Below are 27,504 nucleotides of genomic sequence, written 5' to 3' on the forward strand. Positions count from 1 at the left end.
ATTGCTTCCGGAGGCGGGTGAGCGGAAGTGATGTCTGAGGCTCGGCTGCCTGCTGTAGTAGGAGGGGCTGAGGTGAGTCCGGAGCTTGAGTCTGAGGTGAGCCCGATGCGGGGCAGCGCCGCAGGCAGGGCGGTGGGCGCGGTGGGCGCCGCGGGTCTGCTGCCAGCGCCTCCGTCCCGGCGCAGGGGCAGCGCGTGATTCCTAGTCCCGTGCGCGTTCTCGCGGGAGGCGCCGCTGTCTGCCCCTCCTTGGCGGGGACACTGGTCCCGAGGCGTAGTTGCCGGCCAAGTCCCCCAGCCGCGGGGGTCGACCCCGCCTTTAGCGTGCGACCCCAGGTTTCGCGCCCCGGCCGCGTGGCGTTTCTGGAATCGGCACCGGCCTGGAGGCTCCGGCCCGTGGGTCCAAGGGCCACCGGGACACAGAGTGAGGACTTGGCCGACCTTGGCCTGGGCCGGGCCGCCTTCGCGGGGGCGGGGGGCACGTCGCTGAGGGCGCGAGGCCTTCCCTCCAGCTGGCGTGGCACACTCGCGCACTTAGCCCGGGTGTCCGCCGGGCACCGCTGGGCAAAGTTTCTGCCTGACCCGGGAGTGCCGGGCCGAGGCCCTCCGTGGAGCAGAGCGGGTCTGCCGAGAGAGACCCTGCGTCGGGGCGCGTACACTGCCCCCGCGGAAGGGGCTGCGGCGGCGCCGAGGTGCGAAGACCCGGGGCTGTGGAGCGGGCGAGCGCTAGCTAACGGGCACGCGGGGGGCGGGGCCTCGGAGCTAAGTTGGTGTCGCCGACAACGGTTTCCTAAAGCTGAGCGCTTGCGGTGCCTGGCAGAGGCCGCGCCGGGGGCCGATTGGTTACTTCATTTCTGGCTTGAGCGGCCACAGCGTGCACTGAGGACCCGCGTGATGCATGAGCACAGCGCTGAGGGACTGGGATGACCTGGATAAGGGTTCTGCCGCGTCCCACGGAGGCAATGGTATGGACCAGGGCTCAGAGAGGGCGTGTTGGGAGCTGATGGCTCAGAGCAGAGGACTAGGGAGGAAGGGTGGCCGCAAAGCGTGCACTGGCTGGCCAGTGTCAGCTTGGTTTGGGGAGCCGGAAGATGGGGTCTGGCTGTTTGGTAGGCCCTGCTGGCAGGAGGGCTGTAGAGTCCAGGAGAGTCAATTTAAACACCAGAGCAATAGAATGAGCAGTTTATTAAAATCTGCCTTCACCTAAGGATTAGATTCAGCTGGAGTCTTGGAGATGAAGCAAGACAGGAGTAGCACATTTAGATGACATTCAGCAAGAAGTCTGGCACACAGGTATTTTGTAAGCGTCAACAGGGCTGCACATACCAGAACTTAGAGACTTTGGGCACTGTCTACTGTACAGCCACTGACTGGCCAGACAAGTTCTTTCCTTTCTCTGTGTATATCATGACAGCTCTGGTAGAAGAGGAACTCCAGATCTCCCTGAAGAGATACTTCCCGTCAAGTTCAGCTCATCCCAATTCAGCACCAGACCTCGTTTCCCAGTGACTCCTCACCCAGGCATTGCAAACCCTCATGACAAGACCCCTGTCTGCCTTCTGCAATGTCTTAGGCTACTCTGTTGTCTTTTACAAGTCCCTCTCTTTCCTACTCTCTCCAAACTCAACATGGGGTCTTGGGCTGTAGTCAACTCAGATGCCCACCTGCCTGATGCCCAGCCTTCTTTAGAAAAATGTATATTCTTGGTGTTCGATAGACATAAAGCTCACTGAACCTCCGTGCTGTGAAGAATGCAGTCAAGAGTATTGCTTTGTACCTTAGAAATGAATTTTTACAATAAAACTCAGGAGTAACTGTCTTAAATTTCATTAAGCATTTCACCCACCTACCCCAATTTTACTGACCTTTAGGGTAGCCTAGAATGGCAGTTTTTCTTTCTTTTTTTTTTTTTTTTCTTTTTTTGAGGCAGGCTTTCTCTGTGTAACAGCTATGTCTGTCCTGGAACTCAATCTGTATACCAGGCTGGCCTTAAACTCAGAGATCCTCTGCCTCCCAAGTGCTGGGATTAAAGGCGCGTGCCACTACTGCCCAGCAAGTGGCAGATTTTCTTTTCCCCATTTTACAGATGAAGAAACCAGCATTAAGAGACAGAGCCATAGAAGACTAAGCCAAAATTTAAAAAAAAAAAAAGACTCGTGAGGCTGGAGGTGTGGTTCTGTGACAATGTTTGCAGCTGGGGATAGGGTGCAGCCTTACGACCACTTTCATCTTCCCCCACAGCCCAGTAGACTGAAATTAGCCTGAGTTGGCTGTTGACTTTCTTTCCCACTTGCGTTTTCAGGAATAAATTCCTGGGCTTGGATCATACCCAGGTTTTGCTTTCCTTTGAGCTGTGTAACTACCGAAGGGTTCTATCTGCATCTTTGAGGCTTTGCTTCAGTTAACCTTAGAGCCTGGAAATTTCCCTGGGTTGGCCAAGCTTTCTCAGCAAACCTGAAACAGAACCTGTAAGGATCCGGGTTTAGAAAAGCCAGTGACGAGTAAGGGTAGCCTCTTGGGCTAGTTTTCTTCCTTTAAACATTGAAGGTGGTTTTAGCAGTGACTTTGTAGAGGCTTATTTTGTGACTACCAAGTCCCTACTCTGGGTTTGTTTCACAGGAAAGATCTCATGCTCCCAGGAATGGCCTGATATGAAGGAGTCATACCTCCAGCTTTCCCAAGCTGCCCTGTGGGTGCCTTGTCCTTCAAGTGCAGGAGCTGGCTGAGCTGTCAGGAATGGAAGCCAATGTGGTAAGGAGTCTCAAGGCAGGGGCTAGAGAGCTGAGTACTGAACTTGCTGAAGAACTAACTATACAAAGCCCTGAGATACCAGTTCATTTTTGCTTTTCACTGAGGACCTAGATTGAGGAAGCTGCAGTCCTACTTCCTTTTTGGTACATTTTATGAATCCATGTTTTTACTTTTTTGTGCAGAGGAACATGAGGTAACCAGAATAGTCTATACCCAGAGCTAATTCTGGTTCCTTCTTTGGACCCTCCCAACCACTACTTTAACAGCACCAGGTGTAGAAACTGGCCCTTACAATTGACTTGACTCACTTCCAGAGGAGAAAGGAAGGCAAGAACAGTAGTTACTCACTCTGAGGCCTTTGGGTTGTCCATCTCTCTTCTCTAGACTATCCCAATCTGGCAAAACAAGCCACATGGGGCTGCTCGGAGTGTGGTAAGAAGAATTGGGACCAATCTACCCCTGAAACCTTGTCCCCGGGCATCCTTTGAGGTAAGTGTACTGGAAGGTGAGGAAAGTAAAGTCTCAAGAGTATGGGAGGTGAATGCTACTTCTGTGCTGCAGCCACCTTGTCAGTTGCCAAGGCTTGTCCACTTTCTCATTTCCTAAATGCTCATATAATAGACCCTGGTCATTGTGCCATTCTGATTGCATAGACATGTGACCACAACAGTCAGACTTCGTTTGCTCATAAATTGATAATCTTTCATCTTATCTTTGTTGCTGCTGCTCAGTGACTCAGATTTTATAAGCTTCCAGCGATGCATTTTATCAAAGCAGGCCAGAAAGCTTTTGCTAAACCAAGCCTCCAGATGACTTACATCAGAGCTGAGGCATTTGTGCCCTGGCAGGTCTCTCTTCTCTCTACATGAGTGCTGTGACTCTTGCTTTTCTCACCAGCCCTGTGAGTGGGCCACTTAGCTTCTATTTTTAGTGTTTCTCTGTGGCCTCAAATCCCCATCCTCCTCTTTCTGTCCAAATATGGCCACTGTATTACTGGGCTGTGTTACAGGCTAACCTCTGTCTCTATAGAGGCTTTAGCATCCACTCTACAGCAGAGATCCCTATCTGCACTAGGTCTCTGAGACCTGCTTCTGTAGTACAAAGTGAAATGTTCATTAGAGCCAGACGCCTCCATTAAGAACTTCTGGTGATGCGGCACACACCTTTAATTCCAGCACTTGTAAGGTAGAGGCAAGCCCTGTGTACAGAGTGAGTTCCAGGACAGCCAAGGCTGCACAGAAACCTAGTTTCGGAAGGAAAAGAACCGGTGAGGCACCAGCTCTGTGTTAGATGGTTAGGGTGGTAAGTGTGGGAAATGGACATGAAAGCATTATGGGCACACAGAGGAGGTAGAAACACGCATGAAAAAACATGGGCCTAGGGAGAAAGCAAGCATGCGTATGTATGTATGATGATAGCTGCAATCTGTAGGAACTGAATCCAGGGTTGGTGTTAGAAGGCAGGATTGGAATCAGAAGTGTATAGTTAGAGGACTAGTGTCTCATTACTGAACACTGTCCAGAACTGTCAAAAGAACATGGGAAGGATCTGGGTACTCAGAAGCATCAGAAACAAGGGGAAATAAAGTTGTGGAATGTAACACTGTGGAAGTTTTCCCACATTTGACTATACCCATTGTCCAGATGCTGCTGCGCAAAGATAGTTAAGGACACAGGTTCTTCAAAGAAGGGCTATATAAGTACTATTAACATTTATTATATGGGGCTGGCTTAGCAGCTGCTCTTCCAGAAGACTTAGGTCTGGTTTCCAGCACCTACATCACAGCTCACAACTACCTATAAATTCAGTTCTAGAAGACCTGACACTTTCTTCTGGCATCTGTCGGTACCAAGCATGCACACAGCACACGGCCATACATGCAGGCAAAAACATTGGGGATGGAGAGGCTCAGGCCAGTCCCATTAAATAGTCTGATTTGTAACCAAGAAACTTTCTCCTTACTCTAGGAAGCCTTCCTCACTTAGTACTGGATTAGGTGTCCCATTTTGCATTAATCCAATTAGCTGTTATCATGTTGAATAAATGTTGTGTTTTGCTTTCCTACAGACTCTGCCCAACATTTCTGACCTGTGTTTGAGAGATGTACCTCCAGTCCCTACTTTGGCTGACATTGCCTGGATTGCTGCAGATGAAGAGGAGACATATGCTCGGGTCAGGTAATCGAAGCAGTAGCTGCTCTGCTGGTGATGGGGAGCTTTTTCTACCAGAAGTGGCGATCAGCAAGGAGGGTGTTTTTTGAGGCTGAGGCCAACAGGAATGAGAGCTACGGGCTTAGAGGGAAGTGGTAGACCCTGTGGGTGAAGGAATTTAATCAGGGGTATAGTGGTCAGCTGTCTGTAGTAAGACTTTTTCCCTCTGGTTCAGGAGTGATACGCGCCCCCTAAGACACACTTGGAAGCCTAGCCCTCTGATTGTCATGCAGCGGAATGCTTCGGTGCCCAATCTGCGTGGGTCTGAGGAGAGGCTCCTGGCCCTGAAGAAGCCAGGCCTACCTGCCCTAAGCCGCACCACTGAGCTGCAGGATGAACTAAGCCACTTGCGCAGCCAGATTGCTAAAATAGTGGCAGCAGATGCAGGTAGGAGCCCCACTGAGGATGTAGCATAGCAGGTTGTCCTTTCCCCTGCCCCTGGTTATTGAGCAAGGATGAGAAAAATTATAGTCTCTGATTGAGAAAGACTTAGGCCTAGGGCTCTAGAGTTGACCTGAGGCCCAGATATCCTGTAATATATTTTAGAAGATGTCTACTAGTCACTTATTGATTGGTTTGATTAGGAACAAAATTTTAAGTTAACCAGTGACACTGAGGAAATTTCTTCTCAAAGCCAAAAACCTAATACCCCCTTTCTAATTGTCATTAATATCACATATTCCATGAACCCAAAGAGCTCACTTTTCAATATAAGCATTCCTCACCAGCACCATGAGACATAGCCCCTTAATTACCTATTTCCCTCTAATTGTCTTTTCTACCAGAGAATACTTCTCTATGCAGCTTTCTGCATACAGTTAAGGCAGAGCCTTAAACAGAAGGAGAGGAGCCTGCCTTAACCAGAGGCATAGACAATCACTCTCCCCCAAGTGACTCAACGACATAGCTCCTAAACAATATCAGCTAGTGGAGCACATACATAAAAGTTGTAGTGTGGGGGGCAGTAAGATGGCTCAGCAGGTAAAGGCACTTGCCACCAAGCCTAACTACCTGAGTTCCATCCCTAGGACTCACATGGTAGAGCAAAGAACAGACTCCTGAAAATTGTCCTCTGACCTACTCTATGGTAAACCTATACCCACCCACATACAATAAATAAATACAGTATTTTTTTTAAAAAAAATTGAGCCATAGAATATAAAAAACCAGTGTCATTTCTTAGGAACACTGAAGACAGTTGTCTCAATTAAAACTGGGCGGTGGTGGCACACGCCTTTAATCCCAGCACTCGGGAGGCAAAGGCAGGTGGATCTCTGTGAGTTGGAGACCAGCCTGGTCTACAAGAGCTAGTTCCAGAACAGGCTCCAAAGTCACAGAGAAACACTGTCTCGAAAAACCAAAAAAAAAAAAAAAAAAAAAACTGGGGAGTTTTGTGTAGTATACTTGAAGCTCATAGATAGCAGAATTCAAACTATCAACTTGAAACACTGTTACAATCGAGAAAATAACAAATGTAGGAACTGCAGGCCTTACTTGGCTTCAGTTTAGAATAGGGCTGCCAACCTGTACTTCACTGTGCATTGGGAGCATTTAGGACTCATGACTGTGTGTGTGGGATAGGGTTTTCTGTCTTGAACACGACAAGAGCCAGTGCTTCTCTGCCTACCTGAGCCCTCAGTGGGAAGTAGAGTGGGGAAGGCTCCCTTGGGGACATCCCTCCCTTAGCACTCTAAGAATGTCATGATGTGGGTTCAGGAAATGAGTGTGTTCTGTAAGCGGTGTTTGTGAGAAGCTTCATGGAAACCCAGTGTCCATTACATCTATTGTTTTCTCTTTCAGCTTCGTCTTCATTAACGCCAGATTTCTTATCTCCAGGAAGTTCAAATGTCTCTTCTCCTTTACCTTGCTTTGGATCCTCATTCCACTCTACAACTTCCTTTGTCATTAGTGACATCACTGAGGAGACTGAGGGAGAGGTCTCTGAGCTTCCAACAATCCCCCTGCTTTGTTCTGCCAGCCCTGAATGTTGCAAACCAGAACACAAAGCTACCTGCAGCTCATCTGAAGAGGATGACTGCATCTCTCTGTCTAAGGCCAGCAGCTTTGCAGACATGATGGGCATCCTGAAGGATTTTCACCGGATCAAACAGAGCCAAGACCTGTGAGTATCTGATTAAGAGCTCAGGTGAGCTTGAGACAGTTGTGGCTAATGAGGAGTAATTGTTACTACATTCATAAAGCTTGCTGACTGACTAGGGCCTAGTCTGAGAAAAAAGCAAGATACTGACTGCTCTTCCAGAGGACCTAGGTTCAATTCCCAGCTCACAACTGTCTAACTCCAGTTCCAGGGGATCTGGCACCCTCACACAAACATACACAGGCAAAATACCAATGCACATTTAAAACAAAAAAATCCCACCTCAGTAGCTTTTTAATTTGCATACTGCTAGCTACCATATTTCAACATGCTCTGCCCTTCAAAGTTGGGAAACTAGCAGACTTTTTGGTGGAAGAATTTCATAAAGATTTTATTTTTAAATAAAATAGCTTGAGGCTGGGAAGATGGCTTGGTGGTTAAGAGCAAGACTGCTCTTGTAGAGGACCCAAATTTGATTCTCAATACCCATAGCACAGCCGTCTGTAATCCAGCTCCAGGGGATCTAACACCCCTGGCTTCTGCAGGCACCTGCACTCATACAATACTCTGTAAGATAAAACCTTCAAAGTTCTGGTACTTGAGAACCCAGTGGGTTTTTTTTGTTGTTGTTGTTGTTTTTTTTTTGTTTTTTTTTTTTTTGAGACAGTGTTTCTCTGTGTAGCCCTGGCTATCCTTGAACTTGCTACATAGACCAGGCTGGCCTTGAACTCCATCTGACTCCAGAAGTGCTGGGACTCAAGGAATGTGCCCCCACACCCAGCTTGAGAGCAAGGTTTTAAGATTCATAATTCTTAAATCTGGCTGTGCATTAAACTGCTCAGATTTGGGGCTTTGGTTGGTCTTTTCAGTCAAGGTCTTACTGTGAAGCTCTGGCTGGTCTGGGACTCGCTTTGGAGAGTCCTGCCTGTCTCTGCCTCCCAAGTACTGGGATCAAAGGCAAGGGTCACTACACCCAGCCCAAATTTGTACACAGCAAACTTAGCTAATCAGAATGCCCAGGGAATGGAGCTGTGGTTGCCTTATGCTCAAGTCTAAGGGAATTTGGACAGGCCAAGTTGGAAGCAAGGCCATTTTCTTGAGCCCCTTGAGAAGCTTCCTGGTAGAAAAGCTCTAGAACTACCCGAGGGAGCCTGCAGTTTCTCCAAATGTACTCTGAGCCACTCTACAGGAGCTTGTTTTGGAGTGCCTTAGTTGGAGATTGGCCTTGATAGCCAATATAGCTGTCCTTGTTAGTGCTGGCCAGGAAACTGTCCTAGTCACTGTACTTCCTATCTGCCCCACAGGGGCTCCTCAGTCTCTCATCTCCCCAAATCCAGCTACTGCCTCACCTCATTTTCGGTTGGCTTTGTATCCTTCCTCTTATAGTCAGTGTCGTAAAACATGCCCCTTGTCTATCTCTCTGTAACTCAAGCTGGTCTTGAACTTAGAATCCTTCTGCCTCTGCTCCCTGAGTGCTGGAAATGCAGGTGTTTGTCACCAGGTCACCTTCTGTTACTTGGCTTCTTTATCTTTTTTCCTTGAGACAGGGTTTCTCTGTGTAAAAGTCCTAGCTGTCCTAGAACTCGCTTTGTAGATCAGGCTAGCCTCAAACTCACTGAGATCCACCTGCCTCTCAAGTGCTGGGATTAAAGGTGTGCACCACCACCTCTCAGCCTGTTACTTGGCTTCTTAGACCAAATCATATCCAAAATCTCTCCCATTTGTATACTGGCCTCTTTTTCTCTAATAGAAGTAACTAAACCTGGCTCAGTTAGCCAGGTCAGCTAAAGTTCAGACATGTGAGTCAGAGTCAGTCTTGGTCTTTGTGTATTACCTCCAAGACCCGTAAAACACCTTCATGAAATGTGTAGAAGTTAATAGCTTCAGACAACTAATTTTTAGAGCATTCAGTACCCTCTTGTGTGATAAAGGTATGCCTACACTAGAGTTGATTTGGTTCCCACGGTTCCTTATAATGTAAATGTTTTGCTATTTTTATCTATTAAGGAAAGATGGGGGCTGGAGAGATGGCTCAGTGGTTAAGAGCACTGGCTGCTCTTCCAGAGGTTCTGAGTTCAATTCCCAGCAACCACATGGTGGCTCACAGCCATCTGTAATGAGATCTGGCGCCCTCTTCTGGCCTGCAGGCGTACATGGAGGCAGAATGTTGTATACATCATAAATTCTTTAAAAAAAAAGGAAAGATGGTGGTAGGTTGTCTTGTCTCCAGAACTAATAAGGATCAGAATGGCGAAGCCATCAGTCACTTACTGCAGACCCTCTTGAGAATAGATCAGAACTCCAAAAAATTGATGGGCCTTCATTTTACCCCTTTTTTTGTAGCCATGTAAGAAACAGGTATTCTGGGCTGGAGAGGGTTCTGTGGTTAAGAGCACTGACTTCTCTTCCAGAGGACCCCAGGTTCAATTCCCAGCACCCACGTGGCAGCTCTCCAATTCCAGGGGATCCAACACCCACATACAAATATGCTCATAAAATAAAATATTAAAAGGAAATCAAGAAACAAGTATTATAGGTGCTGAAGAGATGGCTCTGGTTAAGATTAAGAGTACTGGCTGCTCTTCCAGAGGTCCTGAGTTCAATTCCCAGCAACCACATGACAGCTCACAACCATGTATAATGGGGTCTGATGCCCTCTTCTGGCATACGTACATGCAGACAGAGCACTCATACATAAAATACATATATATTCTAGTTAAGAGAAGATGAGGTACAGAAACAGCTGGTTTTAAAGGCCAGAGGTTGACTGTGACTCCATGTCTTTTGTGTGCTAAATCTTCCCATAGGTGTGGGAACATACACTGGCAACTGCTTCACAGAATAGCTGTGAAGATTCAGGAGGTAAAAAATGCACAGAGAAACCAGGTGTGGTGGTGCATGCCTTTAATCCCAGCACTTGGGAGGCAGAGGCAGGAAGATCTCTGTGAGTTTGAGGCCAGCTTGGTCTACAGAGAGAGTTCTAAGACAACTATGGCTGTTACAGAGAGAAACCCCATCTCAAAAAAAAAAAAAAAACAAACCAAAATGCACATAGAGCACAACCCAGAACAGAGCAATTACTTCCTAAATAGAAGCTCTTGTGTCTCCAGAAGCCGGAGTTTACTGAAGGAAGAAGACCCTGCTGTGCTCATCTCCGAGGTCCTCAGGAGGAAGTTTGCTCTGAAGGAAGAAGACATCAGTAGAAAAGGAAACTGACAGCACTGACTGTAACCTCAGTCTCATGCTCCTGACTCCTTCAATAGCTGCCTTCCTCGCTGCAGATGTCTCTGCCTCCGTTAGAAGTCTGCAAGTGTCTTGCCAACGAGCTAGAGCTTGGGCTGGAAGAGCTGGATTATGTGTTACTTGCACTTAAACCTTGACAGAAGCTAAGGTCTGTGGTTTGAGTTTAGGCATTTGTTACAGGTAATCAATCGGGTAGGGTGGAATGTCTGTCTAAGAGGTGAAGTTTCTTGTTTTTCCTAGTCTCTGCGTGAAAATAGGCCCTAAATGAATGACTCAGTTCACTGCGTTAGACTCCATAATTGGTCTGCTGGACACTTTGTGCACAGCTGTCACTCTCAGCAGCTTCCTTGCAGCACCACAAGGTTAAGGGGGAGGGGCTGTTTATGTTCATGTTCACAGGGACGATCTTCTGCTGCTCCATCAAAACCCACACCAGTGCCCAGCAGTCACCTTTTCCTCTAGCTATGGCAGTCAGGCCACTGAACCAGCCAATACTTGGCTGCTGCAGGGAGGCCTGGGCTATTTTTTTCTTAAACATATTTTATAAAACTACAACCAGATCTACCCTCCAGGGCCTCAGAAGTTCTACTGAGTGAAATTATTTTCTTCCATGGACTTAAGTCTGGGAAGGAGAATTGGGGAGAGAAAAGAGCATACTATCCTTCTAGGACAATAACCGATTTCTCTGGGTTGGGCCAAGATTTTATTTTCTGCATCATGCATGACTCAGGTGCCCTCAGGGCCCTTTTCTCTATGAATACTGCGTGTCTGAGTTGAAGTGCTATCTGACATTAAATGAAGGATTTGGAGAAATGGTGCATTTTCTTTATCACTGAGTTTTGACCACAGTGGCCTTTGGGGAGGACTCCTGTTAATTGTAAGGTATGTGAGCTTTCTTAAACAGGCTCCTTTCTTGCCTTTAGGACAGTGTTTCTCAGCCTTCCTAATGCTGTGTCCCTTTAATACAGTTCTTCATGTTGTGGTGACCCCCCCCCACCATAAAATTATTCTGTTGCTACTCTATATTGTAAGTTTGCTACTGTTGTGAATCATAATGCAAATATCTGATATGCAGGACACCTAATACACAATCCCAACGGGGTCGTGACCCATATTGAGAACCACTGCCATAGGAGGAAGTTTCCTGAGGCTGAAGAAATGACCCAGAGGTCAAGACCATTGGTTGCTCTTCCGAGAACCAGGTTGAGTTCCCAGCACCACATGGCTGTTCAGTCCGGTCCCAGGAATCTGACACTTCTGGTCTCATAGGTATCAGGCTCACATGAGGTAAACAGACATACATTTTATTCTAAAGGGTTTTGTCCTCCTTTCCATAGAAAATCTCCCAAATCTCCTAAAAGTAGTTCCATTATTTAGCATCCTGTGTTTGCACATCCTAGAGGCTATTTACGCCTCGGGTGTCATACCTGTGACACAACGGCTGCACGAACGGTGGTGCTCGGGTAGACAGAACACAGGACAGTTGACACCAGTTACTAAAAAGCTGACTTGGGACCAGATGGTGATGGCACACACCTTTAATCCCAGCACTCAGAAGGCAAATGCCATTGGAGCTCTGAGTTCGAGGCCAACATGGTCTACACGTGAGTTCCAGGATACCTTGGCTATATTGGGCTGGCAGAATGGCTCAGAAAAAGGAAGTCTTGCCACTCAAGCCTGATGATCTGAGCTTAGAATCCATGTAAAGGAGATAGGATTCTTGGAAGCTGGTCTCTGGTGTGGCACATGTAATTGCACATCAGTGTTCCCTTTTCTTTTTGAGCAGGATATGTGGGGGTTTTGCTTTTGTTTTTTGAGACAAGAGTTTCTCTATTTTATTTTAAAAAGACCCCCCCTTTTTTTTTCTTTTAAATTTATTATTTATATAGTGTTCTGGGCACCAGATATCATTATAGATGGGTGTGAGCCATTATGTGGTTGCTGGGAATTGAACTTAGGACCTCTGGAACAACAGTCAGTTCTCTTAACCTCTGAGCCATCTCTCCAGACCTTCTCTGTAGCTTTGGAACCTGTCCTGGAACTCATTCTGTAGACCAGGCTGACCTCGAACTCACAGAGATCTGCCTGTCTCTGCCTCCCAAGTACTGGGATTAAAGGCGTGCACCACCACCGCTCAGCCAGGATGTCTGTTTTAGTTGGGTTTCTTTTATTATTATTATTTATTATGTGTACAATATTCTGTCTGCATGTATGCCTGAAGGCCAGAAGAAGGCACCAGACCTCATTACAGATGGTTGTGAGCCACCATGTGGTTGCTGGGAATTGAACTCGGGACCTTTGGAAGAGCAGGCAAAGCAGGCAACGCTCTTAACCGCTGAACCATCTCTCCAGCCCTCTAGTTAGGTTTCTTATTGCTGTGAAGAGACACCATGAACATGGCAACTTTTAAAAATAAAAACATTTAATTGAAGTGGCTTACTTACAGTTTCAGAGGTTCAATCCATTATGATCATGAAGGGGAACGGCAGTGTGCAGGCAGCTGGAACTGAGAGTTACATCTTGCAACATGAAGTGGACTCACCACCACTCCAAGGAAAGTTTGAAAACAAGAAACCCCATAGCCCACCCCCACAGTGACACACTTCCTCCAATAAGACCACACCTACCCCAACAAGGCCACACCTCCTAATAGTGTCACTCCCTTTGTTGTCATTTTCTTTCAAACCACAGCGTCATTCTAGCTCAGGCTGGTTGAGTATGCCCTACGTGGCTGTGAGTTGGCCTTGAACTCATGAAAATCCTGTCTCCTGAGTTGCCATACCCAGCTAAAAGTTATTTTGAATTATCACTAGATCCAGCTTCACAGTTTTCCAAAAGGAACCTCCCTCTTCTGGGGGGACGGGGCAGGGAGTAATAAAAAAAACTAGGTTATTACACAGCTCAGATTTGGGAATGGGAAGACAGCAAACAACTTGTTTTTAACTGATTTCATTTTATGTCTGTGTACCATATGTGTGCTCAGTGCCTGCAGAGGTCATGTGGATGCTGGGAACTGAACCTGGGTCTTTACAGAGGCAGCAAATGCTCAACTGCTGAGCCATCTCTCCAGTTCCAGGTCAACAATGTATATAGTTACCATTAAAAAAAAAAAAAAAGGATCATGTGCCCTCCCACCAGCTCCACACCACCTGGGTTGGGGAGGGAGACATCTCTTAAAATGCAGTTGGGAATAATGGTCCCAAGCTCATGCTTGAGTGGTCCAGCCAGAGGTGAAAAGAGAACATATCTGTAGGAAGCAAAAACAGCCAGGCCTCTGGAAGAACAGAGTAGCAGCTCTGAACTGAGAAGTGGTTTCAGTCAACAGTCCTGTCCTACTGTCTCAGTTGGCATCCATCCAATGGAATGCACCAGTCACCTTCCTGAGAGAAAAGCATGTCTACCACACAGTGCTTGCTTTATTTACATGAGCACAATGTTCCATAATGACAACTGCTTCAGCCCACATGGCCTCTCACCTAAACCCTCCTCTCTACCCAGCCCCACTCTTCTTCCCTCCATCTCTGCCACTTCAAGATACACCCACACAAACATTTAAAACTAGTGTCTGATAACCCGATTACCTTCAGAGTCCTGGGTAAAGACCAGGTTTGGCTGCAGCTGTAACAGAGTAGGCTCTTCTTGGCACTGAGCCTGAGGGCTGTCAGGAAACGGCCCCGAGCCTTGATTCCTATCATTGGTTATATCTTGCAAAGGCATTTTAGTGTTGTGGGCAATGACCTGCTGGCCTTGGGAATCCTCAGTGAAAAGCTGACTCCAGGAGTCCCTCTCATTCCTTTCACTATCCCAGGGAAACACAGAAAGAAGAGGGCTTTTTGCCACCGACAGCAGTTTTTTCCTACTCCAGGATTCTAACCTGTAGGTTTGAAGATGCACAGAGGCCTGCATGTTTTTCTTGGCAGTCCCTTTTTCTCCCAGTTCAGCTTTGTCCAAGGGCTGATAGCATTTACCCCCAGACGGTCTAATGTGGCTTCCCATGCCTGGACAGTTTGTCTTAGATCCATGAAGCCATTCCCTTTTCTTTCTGGCCTCTCTTCGGTCCAGCAAACAATAACCGTCCATGTCCTGGGTAAAGGAAGAAGTCAGGGAGGCTTTACTTAGTCGAGCGTCCATCAGGATGTCAGGTTGGGGCGAAGACGTTGTAGTCAAAGGCGGTGTTTCCAAACTGTGGCAGCTAGAGAAGTGGGGAGATGCAGGAGAATGTCCAGCTTCCGGGATGTCTGCAGGGGCTGCTGTGGTCAAAGGTGATACCAAGCAATCCCCCAATCCCTGGGTTCTCTTGCATTCTTTGTTGATCTGATTTTCTTTGAGAGATAAAATGCTCTTCTGGTTGCCCCCATTTGCCATTCCTAATGAAACGAAAGATAATTCCACTAAAAAAATTGCCCTGAACAGAATTTTGTTGTGTTTTCTGAGACCAGTGTCAGCTGCTATTACTACTGGGTACAGGAGTCCTAGGCTCTTGAAATAACTGCATGGCTAATAGTCCTGCTTTCAGTCTTGCTTTTCCCTGCTGAATGCTCTAAAACTTCCGTCATATAGTCCCCTACTCAAACACGTGGATGCTCCCAGTGACCTACATCTACCTAGTATGTCAAGTGTGGTTTACAGTTAGACCATGGCCAACTTCTCCAACTCAGTTTTTGTTACATGCTTTTTAGCACAGGGCAAAATAGTTTTTAAACTTTTTATTTACTATGGTTCCTACTGAACATTGATCCTGCCACTAGCTAACACAAATCCAAATATTACCCTAAGGAAATATTCTCGGCAGATATTTTGTAAGGTCATAAAATCATTATCAAACTCTAAAATTTCCTGGTAATAATAAAAATAAATGTAGCTTTTCCACAATTCAGACATTTCATGGGAAAGCCAATGAAGATATATTAGGATGCTAAATCAACCAGTTACAAACTGAAAAACTAGCGTCTAGCTAGTCCATTAAGTGTAGGATGGATCCTGTTCTCCCTTAAGGATGAATGAAACAGATTCCCATTCTACACAAATTATATCAAGATACAGTTTTAAAAAGCAGAATGGTAGGTTTATTTTTGTCCTCTCCTAATAAGTTACACTGCAGAAACTGTTCTGTGAGAACACTAGCGTTTTCTTAGAATTCAACAGTATATAAAATAAATACACAAGATTTTGTAACTGGGGAAAGTTGATTTTGGGGGTACAGAGGAAGCTTTCCTTGTTATGTAAATTAAAAGTGTAAGTTTCATGTGAAAGAGGAATAGTGCACATTCTGTTTATACAGAACAATCCTGAGTGACACCCAAGAGTGGGCCCACCCCCTCCACCTGGCTGAGCTCTCAAGTATGCTCCTCCTCACTGCTCTGTTGGTAAATACAAATAGTTAAAATTAGACGGAGAGAACAGAACCAGCAAAGCACACATATAAAAAGCATGTATAATATATTCCTTTTCCAGAGCAACATCTACAGTTCATAAATGTTTCAACATGGAGAAATGAACACACTTGTTCTGCTCCTCAGATAATGAAAGATTCCCAGGCGGGTCACCATACCTGGTTGCAAGGTGACAAAGGATGCAATGCTGGTCTGCCGAGTGCTTCTTCTTCGAATAAAAGAAGTATCACATTTTCTTTCTCCAGGAAGCAATGTCAGCATTTTGGTGCCTGGTTTGATTAAATGTGTCTGAGGGAGAAAAATAATTGAACCTATTACTATACCAGTGACGCTGGGTAGTTTGTACTGGACATCACCTCCCACTACTTCCTGCCATCTTGAGGATCCTGACCTCAGCAATCACATATTCCAAGTAGCCCAGTCTTTCCAATTTCCAACACTTATCAATAAGGCTAACCAAAGAGAATTTATCAAAGTATCCAAAAATGAGGCACTCTTCTTTAGATTTAGAGTAATTCTGTACTGGCAATTGATACATTTTCAGTGGTTTTCAAATATTCACTTAATGGTTCAGAACATGGCCACAGAACCACATGGGTTGGGTTCAAATCAGTCAAAAGTCCTAAAGAAACTCAGGAGAAACAAACATAAAGGTGACATGACAAACCTATAGCCATCATTGCAGTACTTAATGAAAAATTCAAAGCATCCACTAAAATCAGGAGAAAGTCGAAGGTGTCTGCCTACTTTTTCTACTCTGAACCAGTGTTAGCAGTCTTAGCTAGAGAATTAAAAAAGCAAATGGAAGGGGCACACATAGGAAATGCCAAAGATCCCTTCTCGTAAATGATGATCTGTACATAGTGGCTCTACACACTACCAGAAAACCTTAAGAACTGATAAATATTTTCAGCAAGGCATCAAGATACATTAGCATACATCCATCTGTAGCCTTCCTATATACCAATAACAAGTATGCCAAGGAAGAAAGCATATCCAAAATTACCTCAGGAAAGAATGCCTTGGCATAAACTTAACCAAATAATTGAAAAATCTCTATAATTATAATGGAAACTTTAATAAAACACTCAGAGAAAAGATCTTCCATGCTCATGACTTCCAAGAACTGATACTGTGAAAATGGCTACCGTACCTTGGTCATTAATACTGTCCATTTGACAGGAGTTAAAACAGCCTAGGAGGCAAGCTTCTGGGGCGCACTAGGAAGGAATTATCTAGATTAGGTTCGCTTCTGGCCATGCGGGATTATTTTAAATTAACTGAGGTGGGAGGACTCACTCTTAAATAGGCAGCGCCATGCAGAAAAAGGAGAAAGCTGGCTGAGCCACCAGCAGTCATTCTCTGCTACTAACTGCAGGTGCAAGGCGACCAAATGACCACCACAAGGTACTATCCCTTCCAACGTGAGCCAAAATTAACCCACAGGAAACTTACCAAACTATAAATCCCATGACACCCCCATCAAAACATCAACATCATTCTTCACAGAATAGGAGAAAACCTTAAAATTCATTTGGAATCACTAAAGACTCTGGATAGCCAAAGCAATCCTAAGTAAAAAGAATGCAGGAGATCTTGCCACACCCGATTCCAAGTTATGCTTCAGAGCTATAGTAATAAAGAGCATGGTACTTGCACAAAAACACACATGTAGATCAATAGACAAGAATAAAATACCTAACATTAACACAGGCAGCTACAGTCAGATAGATAGATAGATAGATAGATAGATAGATAGATAGATAGATAGATAGATGATAGATAGATGATAGATAGATGATAGATAGATGATAGATAGATAGATGATAGATAGATAGATGATAGATAGATAGATGATAGATAGATAGATAGATAGATGATAGATAGATAGATAGATAGATAGATAGATGATAGATAGATAGATAGATAGATAGATAGATAGATAGATAGATAGATAGATAGATAGATCTCTAACAAGGTGCTGGGGAAAGCTGTAAAACAATGAAACTAGGCCCATCTCAACATAAGCCAGCTTCAAACTGATCAAAGACCTTAATGTAAGAACTAGAACTGCTCAGGGAAAAAGTAGAGAAAATACATTTTTTCTGAGTATAACTCCAGTTGTTCAGAATATAGAACCAATTAACAAATAGAACCTCCTGAAATTAAAAAGTTTCTTTATAGTAACAGTTAATTGAAAGAGGCAGTCTACAGAAAAGGAGAAAAATTTTGCCATATATATATGACATTAATATCTATAATACATTAAGAGCTCCAACAACTAAACAACAAGAAAATAAACCCAATCAAGAAATATACACTAAGGAGAGGCTATAGACAGGGCTTGGCAGTTAAGAGCACATATTGCTCTTGCAGAGGACTAGAATTTGATTTCCAGTACCCACATCAGGCAGCTCACAAAAGCCTGTAACTCCAGCTCCAGGAAATCTGACACTCTCTAGCCTCTGTGGGTATCTGCATTCACAAGCACATATTCACACACAGACACACCTTTAAACAGAGGCAGGAGGATTTCTATGAGTGTGAGTCCAGAGTAGTCTACAGAGCGAGTTCCAGGCCAGTCAGGACTACAGAGAAAGACCCTACCTTAAAAATAAATAAACAATAAAATTAAAATGTGTGAAGGAACTGTGAATAGTTCTCAAATGAATATAAAAATAGTCAATGCCTTTAGTGGTTAGAGAAATACAATTAAAACTACTCTGATGCTGGGCGGTGGTGGTGCACTCCTTTAATCTCGGCACTCAGGAGGCAGAGCCAACCAGATCAGAGTTCAAGGCCAGTCTAGTCTACAGAATGAATTCCAGGACAGCCAGGACTACACAGAGAAACCTTGTCTCAAAATAAACGACTCTGATATTCCATCTAACCCTTTTCAGCTATCAAGAACATAAATAAGGGGCTTATCTTAGTTATGTTTCGATTACTGCAATGAAACACCATGACCAAAAAAAGTTGGGGAGAAATGAGTTCATGTCTTATACTTCCACATTGTTGTTCATCACCAAAATCAGTCAGGGCAGGAAGTCAAGCAGGGCAAGAACCCGGAGACAGGAGCTGATGCAGAGGCCATGGAGGAGTGCTGCTTGCTGGCTTGCTGAGCCTGCTTTCTTATAGATGGCAGAACCATTAGCCCAGGGATGTCACTACTCACAATGGGCTGGGTTCTGCCCTCAACAATCCCTAATGAAGAAAATGCCTTACAGCTCGATCTTATGGAGGCAGTTTTTCAGTTGAGGCTCCTTCCTCTCTGTTGACTTTAGCTTGTGTCAAGTTGACATAAAACCAGCCAGTACAGGGCTGGAGAGATGGCTCCAGCGACTAAGAGCATTGGCTACTACTCTTCCAGAGTACCCAGGTCCAATTCCCAGCACCAATATTCCTGGCAGCTAACAATGGTCTAGAAGCCCAGTTCCAGGAGATCTCAGACAAGAACTGTTCTTGTCTGAGGGCCCCAGGCATGCACCCAGTACACAGTCACATGTGTAGGCAAAACACCCATACTCATAAAATAAAACTTAAAGGGAAAAAATGACAACAAATGTGGGTAAAAAGGAATCCTTATTCACTGTTGGTGGATGTGTAACATAATGCAGCTACCGTGGAAATCAGTGTGGACCTTCTCAAAAAAATCCAGAACCAGAACTAGCATGTGACTCACCTCTTCCACTCCTGAGCATATGCCCCGAGGTTAGAAACTACTGCAGCCATACTTGCTCATCAATGTTTATTGCTGTTTGATTCCCAACACCAAGGAGACGTGATCAACCCAGAGGTTCATCAACAGGTGAGAACGGGTAATGAAAATGTGGTATACATACATAATAGAATTATTCAACCTTAAAAAAAAATAAAATTGGGCTGGAGAGATGGCTCAGAGGTTAAGAGGATTGCCTGCTCTTACAAAGGTCCTGAGTTCAATTCCCAGCAACCACATGGTGGCTCACAACCATCTGTAATGGGGTCTGGTGCCCTCTTCTGGCCAGCAGGCATACACACAGACAGAATATTGTATACATAATAAATAAATAAATGTTTTTAAAAAAAATAAATAAAAAAAATAAAATTATGCAATTTTCAAGAAAATGAATAGAACTGGGAAACTTACATTGTGAGGCAACAAAGCCTCAGAAATACAAATACAGCCTGTGCTCTCGTGAAGGCAGACTTAAGTTCTAATTTGTACAAATTCACACCGGTGTTGGGCTGAGAGTTAAATTCCAGGACACTAGAAAAGGACCTATGGAAGGAGAAAACACAAACTAAGAAGCAGTGAGGGTGATAAAATGTGTATGGTAGTGAAAATACTGAGGGCAGAAGGGTTGGCCCAGGAAAGAGATGTAGTAATGAAGGTGGTACCAGGAAATGGAACCAAAAAAAAAAAAAAAAAAAAAACCTGCTGCTTTGCATGCTAAAAAAAATAGTAGTAAAATACAAGCCATGGAACAGCACCAACACTGCAGGGCAGACTTCCCTAGCTTTCTGTCTGGAAGCATTTTCCAGGTCAATGTGTGCCTACGCTGAGCTCACGGTCTTCGTGAGCTAAGTCAACATGAGATTAGGACTTGGGGAAGCTGAGGTAAGATCTGCAGTTCAGAGATGACTTCCAGACATCTACAGAGATCCCTTCAGTCTCTGCTCAGGCTACACTTGTATTTGGGAAACAGCCAGCTCAAACTGCAGGCTGAATGATTCCCAGAGCTCACACAAGGCCAAGACACTGGAGTTCCCACAACCCAGGGAAAACAGTCACGAGTTTCCATGTCATATGTTCTCTGCTAATGTGACCATCCTATTTTTACGTGAAAGAGGTCCTTATTGTTTCACCTTGAATATGGGGGAAATCCTGTGACTATCCTGAACCTCCAAACAAGAATGCACGCACTTCTGCCTTGCTCCCTGGAGATGCTCACTCTTGGAACCTAGCCAACACATTTGAAGACGCCCACACTGGCATATGGGTCTTCAGTTTTATAGGAACACACATATCTTAAATATGTGAAATATTGTGAATGATATTTGAGTGTCTACATGCAAGATGCTGAAATGAAAACAAAACAGACTCTGCCCTGGACAAGTTTGGAGCTTTGAAGAGAAAACAAGCTATTAATAGTTACTACATATATGCTAAATCCTATAAAGAAAACTACAGGTCAAAAAATTGTAAGCCCTCAATTGGCAAGATATCTGAGAATAAAGCTTTTTACAGCCCGGCTCGGTAACGCAAGCCTTCAAGTTCAGCACTCAGCAGGCAGAAGCAGGCAAGGTCAGCCTAGTCTACATAGTGAGTTCCAGGCAGCCAGGGCTACACAGTGTAATAAATAGCTACATATAAACAAAGTGTTTTGCTAGATTGGTCATTAGTTACTTTTCTAATGCTGTGCTAAAACATCATGCCAAGGCAGTTATAGGAATTTTATTTAAGATTCCAAGGGTTAAAGGTCTGTCATGGCCAAGTGTGGCAGCTGGAAGGATCCCTTCCTAGCTGAGGGATCACATCTTGAATTGCAAGCATGAGGCAGAGAGCACAAGCTAGAAATGACACCCGTCCTTAAATTCTCAAAGCTTGCCTCCACTGACACACTTCCTCTAAAATAAGGCCACAGCTCCTAAGCCTCCCAAAACAGTACCAACCTAGGACCAAGTATTCAAATGGCCAAGACTATGGAAATATCTCGTCTAAACCACAGGTCATCTTTGGTAGGCACTAAAGGAAATTCAAAGTGCTGGCAGACAATGACACTGTCAGCTCTAGCTGTCTGAGAATACCTATGGCCTTGGGAAGCGACTGAGCACTCTCAGAACAGAGAGCGACTCAGGTACAAAGTCCTTGGCTGATTCTCGTATCTGAACATAGAGACAAATACTATGTCTATGTGTACTCTGTACTGCTGAAGAAAGTCTGCCTATGAGCCAGGCTTGGTGGTACGTGCCTGTAATTCCAGAACTTGGGAGGTAGAGACAGAAGGATGGATCATTAGTTCAAGATCATTCTCTTCAATACAGCAAGTAAATTGGAGGTCTGTCGGCATGGGATGTGTGTGTGTTGATTTTATTCTTTGATGAGTATGGGTGTGCATGACCATAATCCCAAGGCAGGACAGAGGACTCATGGGGCCCATGCCTTTTACACAGTCCAGGACATTATTCAAACAAGTTTTACTTGGAGAGTTCCAATTGGTGGGCTTAAAGCAAGCAGATGTGAGTTCTAGAAGGTGGTATGGTTAGTACCAGTCAGTGTCAGGTAGGGGACAGGCCACATCTAGCTGTCCCTCAGGGAACTGGTCACCAGCGAAGAGCTGTACAGGGCAGGAAACTGGATCTACCGCACGGAGGAGCTCCGAGGTCCTAGCTTAGAGTACGAGCTTGAGACCTGTTATAGTCAACGGCCTCCGCGGCCGGCATGAGAAAATTAACTTCTAATTAAAGTGGGTGCCAGGATGACATAGAGCATGAGCTCCCACAAGTGCTGCCATCTTGGACTCTGCCACTATTGCCTCTCTATTAGGAAGAAATGAGGCAGTGTCAGAAAGCGGGAGCGTTAACCACTCCCACAGCCACGCTCCTGGAGCTCTCCAGATGATTTTTTTTTAAATATTTATTTATTTATTATGTATACAATATTCTGTCTGTGTGTATGCCTGAAGGCCAGAAGAGGCTTTACAGATGGTTGTGAGCCACCATGTGGTTGCTGGTAATTGAACTCAGGACCTTTGGAAGAGCAGGCAATGCTCTTAACCACTGAGCCATCTCTCCAGTCCCTCTCCAGATGATTTCTATCCCCAAAAGCTCAGTCCTCCCACTCATTCCGCAGAGCGAAAGAGTAAGACACTAGAACGGAGCAGAGAACTCAAAGCTGGAACAATGTGTTCACTCAGCAGATAACTGTTTACTGAGCAGAACTGCTTGGAAGACCACCTGCTGAACTTTGATGCCGATGGAGAGAAATGCACCAAAGGACAGGTTAAATATACAGCATATTGTATGTCTGATGAACAGTGCTATGGTGAAAAATAAAGACAGTGAGGGAGTGTGTGGCTTCGGCACCAAGGCTCCTACTTTATGGTGGCTAAGAAGAACTCACTGATCTGAGCACACACAGAATAGAGCAATAGAACCTTCTAATCCCTCCACACAGGCAGAGAAGTGCAAAGGCACCAGGCAGAGGTACCCGGAGAACAGCAAGGTCAGTACGGCTGGAGTGGACAGAATGAGGCAGAGAAATGGACCAGGTGAAAGCTGAACGGCATGAGAGCACACACACACTGAAACAGCGCTCAAGGGACTAAAAGGAGCTCTGGTTGTTATGGGGGTGAAGTAAATTAAACTGAGCGAATGGTCATTCTGGAGCATGTGAGAGACAGGGTAAGAAATCTGACTATAAACTTGGCATTGGGGCATCCTCTCATAATCCCACTATGTGGGAAGCTGAGGCTGGAAGATTTTGAGTTTGGGAACATAGTGGGACCTTGTCTGAAGAGAGGAGGGGGACAGAACTGAGGATATAGTAGGTGGTAGAGAGAGGCTCAGACACAGTGAGGCCCTATGTTCAATCCAAGGACAAAATGATGGGATGGGAGGAGAAGGACCGGAGGGAAGAACTCTAACTCCATCTGACAGCCCAGCAGAGAATGTGCTGATTGGACGAATGAAGCTGCCAAGATCAGGGTGGGGGTCAGTGCTCCACCCTGACCACCGCACTGGCCTAGAAACCGATGGCGACTCAGCCGAAATGGTATGCTCACAATTCCATTTCTCCTGATCATGTCCTTTAATTATAATGACATTTAAATGTCACACAATGGAGCTGACAAATATATTAATCACCCGAAATTTGTGTTGTCTCTAACATGTAGGAAAAACCCTTTTCCCTAAGGCTCACTAGGGTGTGTTCACATGTACACAGTGGATCATACATAAACACACATGCATACAAACGACAAAAAAGGCTGGGAAATCAGCTTGGTGGCAGAGCACTTGCCTGGCATGTGCGAGGCCCTAGATTCAATCCCTAGTGCTGCACAGAGGCAGTGGATATTTTTCAGTGTTTTTACATAGAAGAAGCACAGTTAAATATAAAACTTAGAAGTTACATCAATTAGCCTTTTGAGGTATCATACTGTCATAACTTGTAGGTCTATGTGGAAAGCTCTCTGTATCTAGCAGGAGGCAGGCAGCTGTGACCGTGTGAGAAATCCCTCATACTCGAGGTTTTGCTTTCTGTGTTTCAGTATCTACAGCAACTCAAGCCTAACATATTAACGGAAGTCACAGAAATAAACAGTTTTAATTTGAATTATACTCAGCATGGTGGTAAAGTTCTACACCATCCTACGGCAGCAGGATGTGAAACATCTTTCTCCGTATTCACACCATACACTCTACTCTCTCCATGAGAACGGAGAGACCGCGGCCGCGCTCCTCTTATGACAGCACATTGTTAGAGCTACTTCTTTTCTATCGTTGTCCTGTAGAAGGTTAAAACTTTAGGGCTAGGGATGGATTTCAGTGGGTAGAGTGGCTATCTAGCATACATAAAGCACTGAATTTGATCCCTAGCACCCTATAAAATTGGGCGTAACAGCACAGGCTTAAAATTCAGCACCCAGGAGACAGAGATGGGTGGATCAGAAGTTTAGGTCATCCTTGACCTTGTATGAGCTCAAGGCCAACCTGCACTAGTGAAACCTTTCTTCATAAGCGCTGTAGAGTCAACAGTGCTTGCTGGTTTTCCAAAGGATCCAAGTTTGGTTCTAGTACCTACAATTCAGTATTATTTGTTTGGTTTTATTTTATAAGTATGTATGGGTGTCCGTCAAGTAGCCCAGTGGCCTTGAACTCTTTTGATTTTGCCTATCCCCATTTCCTACATGCTGGGGTTACAGGCCTGTGCTACCATGCCTGGCTAAATACTTTTTAAATTTAAAAAGTAAAAAAAAAAAAAAAGAAAGAAAACAACTATCTGCTGTACCAAAACCTAGGTGATGAGGCCAACACTGCATGTATGTGGTATGAGAACAGATAAGACACAAACCCACTCTAAACATAGGCTGAAGGGTGTGCTTCCCTCATTCGCTCCAAAACGAAAGTCAGCTTTGTTCAGAGACCAAGAGGGGAGAGGCAGGTTTTCCAAAGCATTGGCCAGTAGCTTTGCTCTGTGACCTCCCTGCTGGCTGCTCCAGAAAAGGCAGGGTTCTGTATTCTGTTAAAGAGATGTCGTGGTGCTCTTCTCTGCTTTCTGCAGTGTTTTATGAGAATGTAGAAGAAAACATTCCCAACACTAAGTGTGTGGCTTTTTCCTCACAGTCTAGAAAACAATCCAGGCAGCAAAAACCAGCCAAGTGTCCTCTAACGTAATTCATTCTGACACCATTTCCCACAGATGATGTCAATCCCACAGGCTGAGTCAGGCCACAAAAAGCTACCCCATTTAGATGCCAATCCCAAGCCCAGGGTTGTTTACCTGTGCTATGCATTCCACAAACCACAGTCATTTGCTCTGGAGAAGCTCACAGAGCCCAGAGAAATACTACCATTTCCTGTTTTCTTTAAATATTACCAAGGGCTCCATGTGATAGCATAAACTGTCATCTCAGCAGGAGGGAGGCAGGAGGACCAAGGAAAGTTAAAGGCCAGTCTGGTCTACATGGGGAGCTCCAGGTCAATCTGGGCTACATAAAAAGAAAACAAACAAAAATAGTAATGATTACACAGGATACCAAAGAAAACATATATATATATATATATATATATATATATATATATATATATATATATATGGTGTAGATGGTGAGGGAAAAGGATGTATAACATTCTTGTCACAGAAATGGCTTTTAGGTTTGATGTGGGATGTCCTTCTGTATATGTGTTGCTTTTATTGGTTGATGGTAAAGCTATTTCAGCCAATGGCTTGGCACAGTAAAGCCAGGTGGGAAATCCCAGCACAGATGTAGAGAGTAGGCAGAGTCAAGGAGATGCCATGTAGCTGTTGAAGGAGAAATACGCCACCGGAACCTTACTGGTAAGCCACAGCCTCATGGTGATACACAGATTAATAGAAATGGGTTAATTTAAGATATAAGAGTTAGCTAGGAATATACTTGAGCTATTATCCAAACAGTGTTTAATTAATATAGTTTCTGTGATTATTCGGGTCTGGGAAGCCGGGAAACAAACATGCAGTCTCTGTTTCCATGGGTTTTATGTTTGTTTTGTTATTTCCCAAGACAGTTTCACTGAATAGTCCAAGCTGACCTGGAAATCACCCATTCAAAGATGGCCTCAACACACAATCCTCTTGCCTCCAGCTTCTGGGTCACATGCCATCAAACCTAGCTCATAAGCTGTTTGAAATAGCAAAAGATGGAAGACAACTTTTCATCAATTAGGAACTACTGAAAAGATACAGGAAGACACATTAGACACAGGGAGTCACATAAGACACAGACACACACGCGTACACACAGTGCTATGGACACTGGTCACATGGAGTTCATACACTGAAGCATTAACTCCCAATGAGATGGTACCTTTGGGAAGTAATTAGTATTGGATGAGGCCAAGTGGGTCTCTCACGACACTAGAGAGACTGCTGTTTCTTTCTCCATGCATGTACCCACACAGGCATACACCACAGTGTCACCTAAGCACGCTGCAAGAATCCTCACCAGACAGGAGTATGATGACACCCTGCTCTCAAGACTCGCAAACCTTAGAACTGAGAAAACCAATTCTGCTGTTTAAACCATCTAGACTACGGTATTTTCTTATGGCATCCTGGGTTTACTAAAGTAATATCACTGCATACAATGAATGGCATTTAATATGTGTAATATTACAAAGGCACCAGGCAGCTCTATGAAAACATTCATGAAGCAAGAAGTAAAGACAAAGTTACATGCTGCAGACATGGCTCAGTGGTTAAGAGAGCCTGATGCTCTTCCACTAGCCCCAAGTTCAGTTCCCAGCACCCACAAAACTCCAGCTCACCTCCAAGGTCATCCATACAGACATGTATGCATAAACGAAAAATTTTTAAAATCTTAACACATACACACACACACACACAGGCTAGAGAGATGGCTCAGTGGTTAAGAGCACATGCTGCTCTTTCTAAGGACCTGAGTTCAATTCCCAGCACCCACATCAAGTGGCTTACAACTGCCTGTAACCCCAGATCCAGGGGATCTCACACCTCTGAACTTTGTGGTCACCTGCATTCATGTGCACATACGCCACACACAAATACATAATTAAATTAATAAAAAATCTAAGCACACACACACACAAATTGCTAAACAATGTATAGCACGCTACTATTTGTAAATAGGAAAGAAAAGATGGGGCTGGAGAGATGGCTCAGTGGTTAAGAGCACTGGCTGCTCTTCCAAAGGACCCAGGTTCAATTCCCAGCACCCACACGGCAGCTCACAACTGTCTCTAACTCCAGTTCCAAGGCACCTGACACCTTCAAACCAATGCACATAAAATTAATTTAAATAAACTATTTTTATTTTTATTTATTTTTTAACAAACAGGTTTTATTTATTTATTTATTTTTTTTTTGGTTTTTTGAGACAGGGTTTCTCTGTGGCTTTGGAGCCTGTCCTGGAACTAGCTCTTGTAGACCAGGCTGGTCTCGAACTCACAGAGATCCGCTTGCCTCTGCCTCCCAAGTGCTGGGATTAAAGGCGTGCGCCACCACCGCCCGGCAATAAACTATTTTTTTAAAAAAAGATGCATTTGCTTGTTGCAGACACAGAAATCCCTGGAAAACTACAGTAATTCCA

General features: G+C 44.7%; 2 protein-coding genes across 6 annotated transcripts in view; one reads left to right on the forward strand and one right to left on the reverse strand.

Moving 5' to 3' along the window:
- On the forward strand, positions 1-12,820 carry Mtfr1l (mitochondrial fission regulator 1 like). Of its 5 annotated transcripts, none has more exons than XM_057784176.1 (7): positions 1-72; positions 2,619-2,750; positions 3,135-3,239; positions 4,818-4,927; positions 5,136-5,347; positions 6,761-7,082; positions 10,169-12,812. In XM_057784176.1, exons 2-7 carry the CDS (start codon positions 2,736-2,738, stop codon positions 10,272-10,274), a joined length of 870 nt encoding a protein of 289 aa, XP_057640159.1. In that variant the 5' UTR covers positions 1-72; positions 2,619-2,735; the 3' UTR covers positions 10,275-12,812. The 5 variants fall into 5 exon arrangements, with proteins under 5 accessions (XP_057640159.1, XP_057640160.1, XP_057640157.1 ...); XM_057784177.1 differs by having other exon boundaries at positions 17-96; positions 6,797-7,082; positions 10,169-12,820; XM_057784174.1 differs by having other exon boundaries at positions 18-96.
- Positions 12,735-27,504, reverse strand: part of Aunip (aurora kinase A and ninein interacting protein) — a 15,514-nt gene continuing 744 nt past the window's right edge. The window contains exons 2-4 of the mRNA XM_057784172.1: positions 15,853-15,982; positions 13,883-14,668; positions 12,735-12,807 (exon numbers count right to left, since the gene is read on the reverse strand). Coding sequence (XP_057640155.1) covers positions 12,758-12,807; positions 13,883-14,668; positions 15,853-15,982 — 966 coding nt within the window. The 3' untranslated portion in view covers positions 12,735-12,757. The remainder of the gene's footprint in view (positions 12,808-13,882; positions 14,669-15,852; positions 15,983-27,504) is intronic.

This window comes from Chionomys nivalis, chromosome 11, assembly GCF_950005125.1.
Source record: "Chionomys nivalis chromosome 11, mChiNiv1.1, whole genome shotgun sequence".
NCBI lineage: Eukaryota > Metazoa > Chordata > Mammalia > Rodentia > Cricetidae > Chionomys > Chionomys nivalis.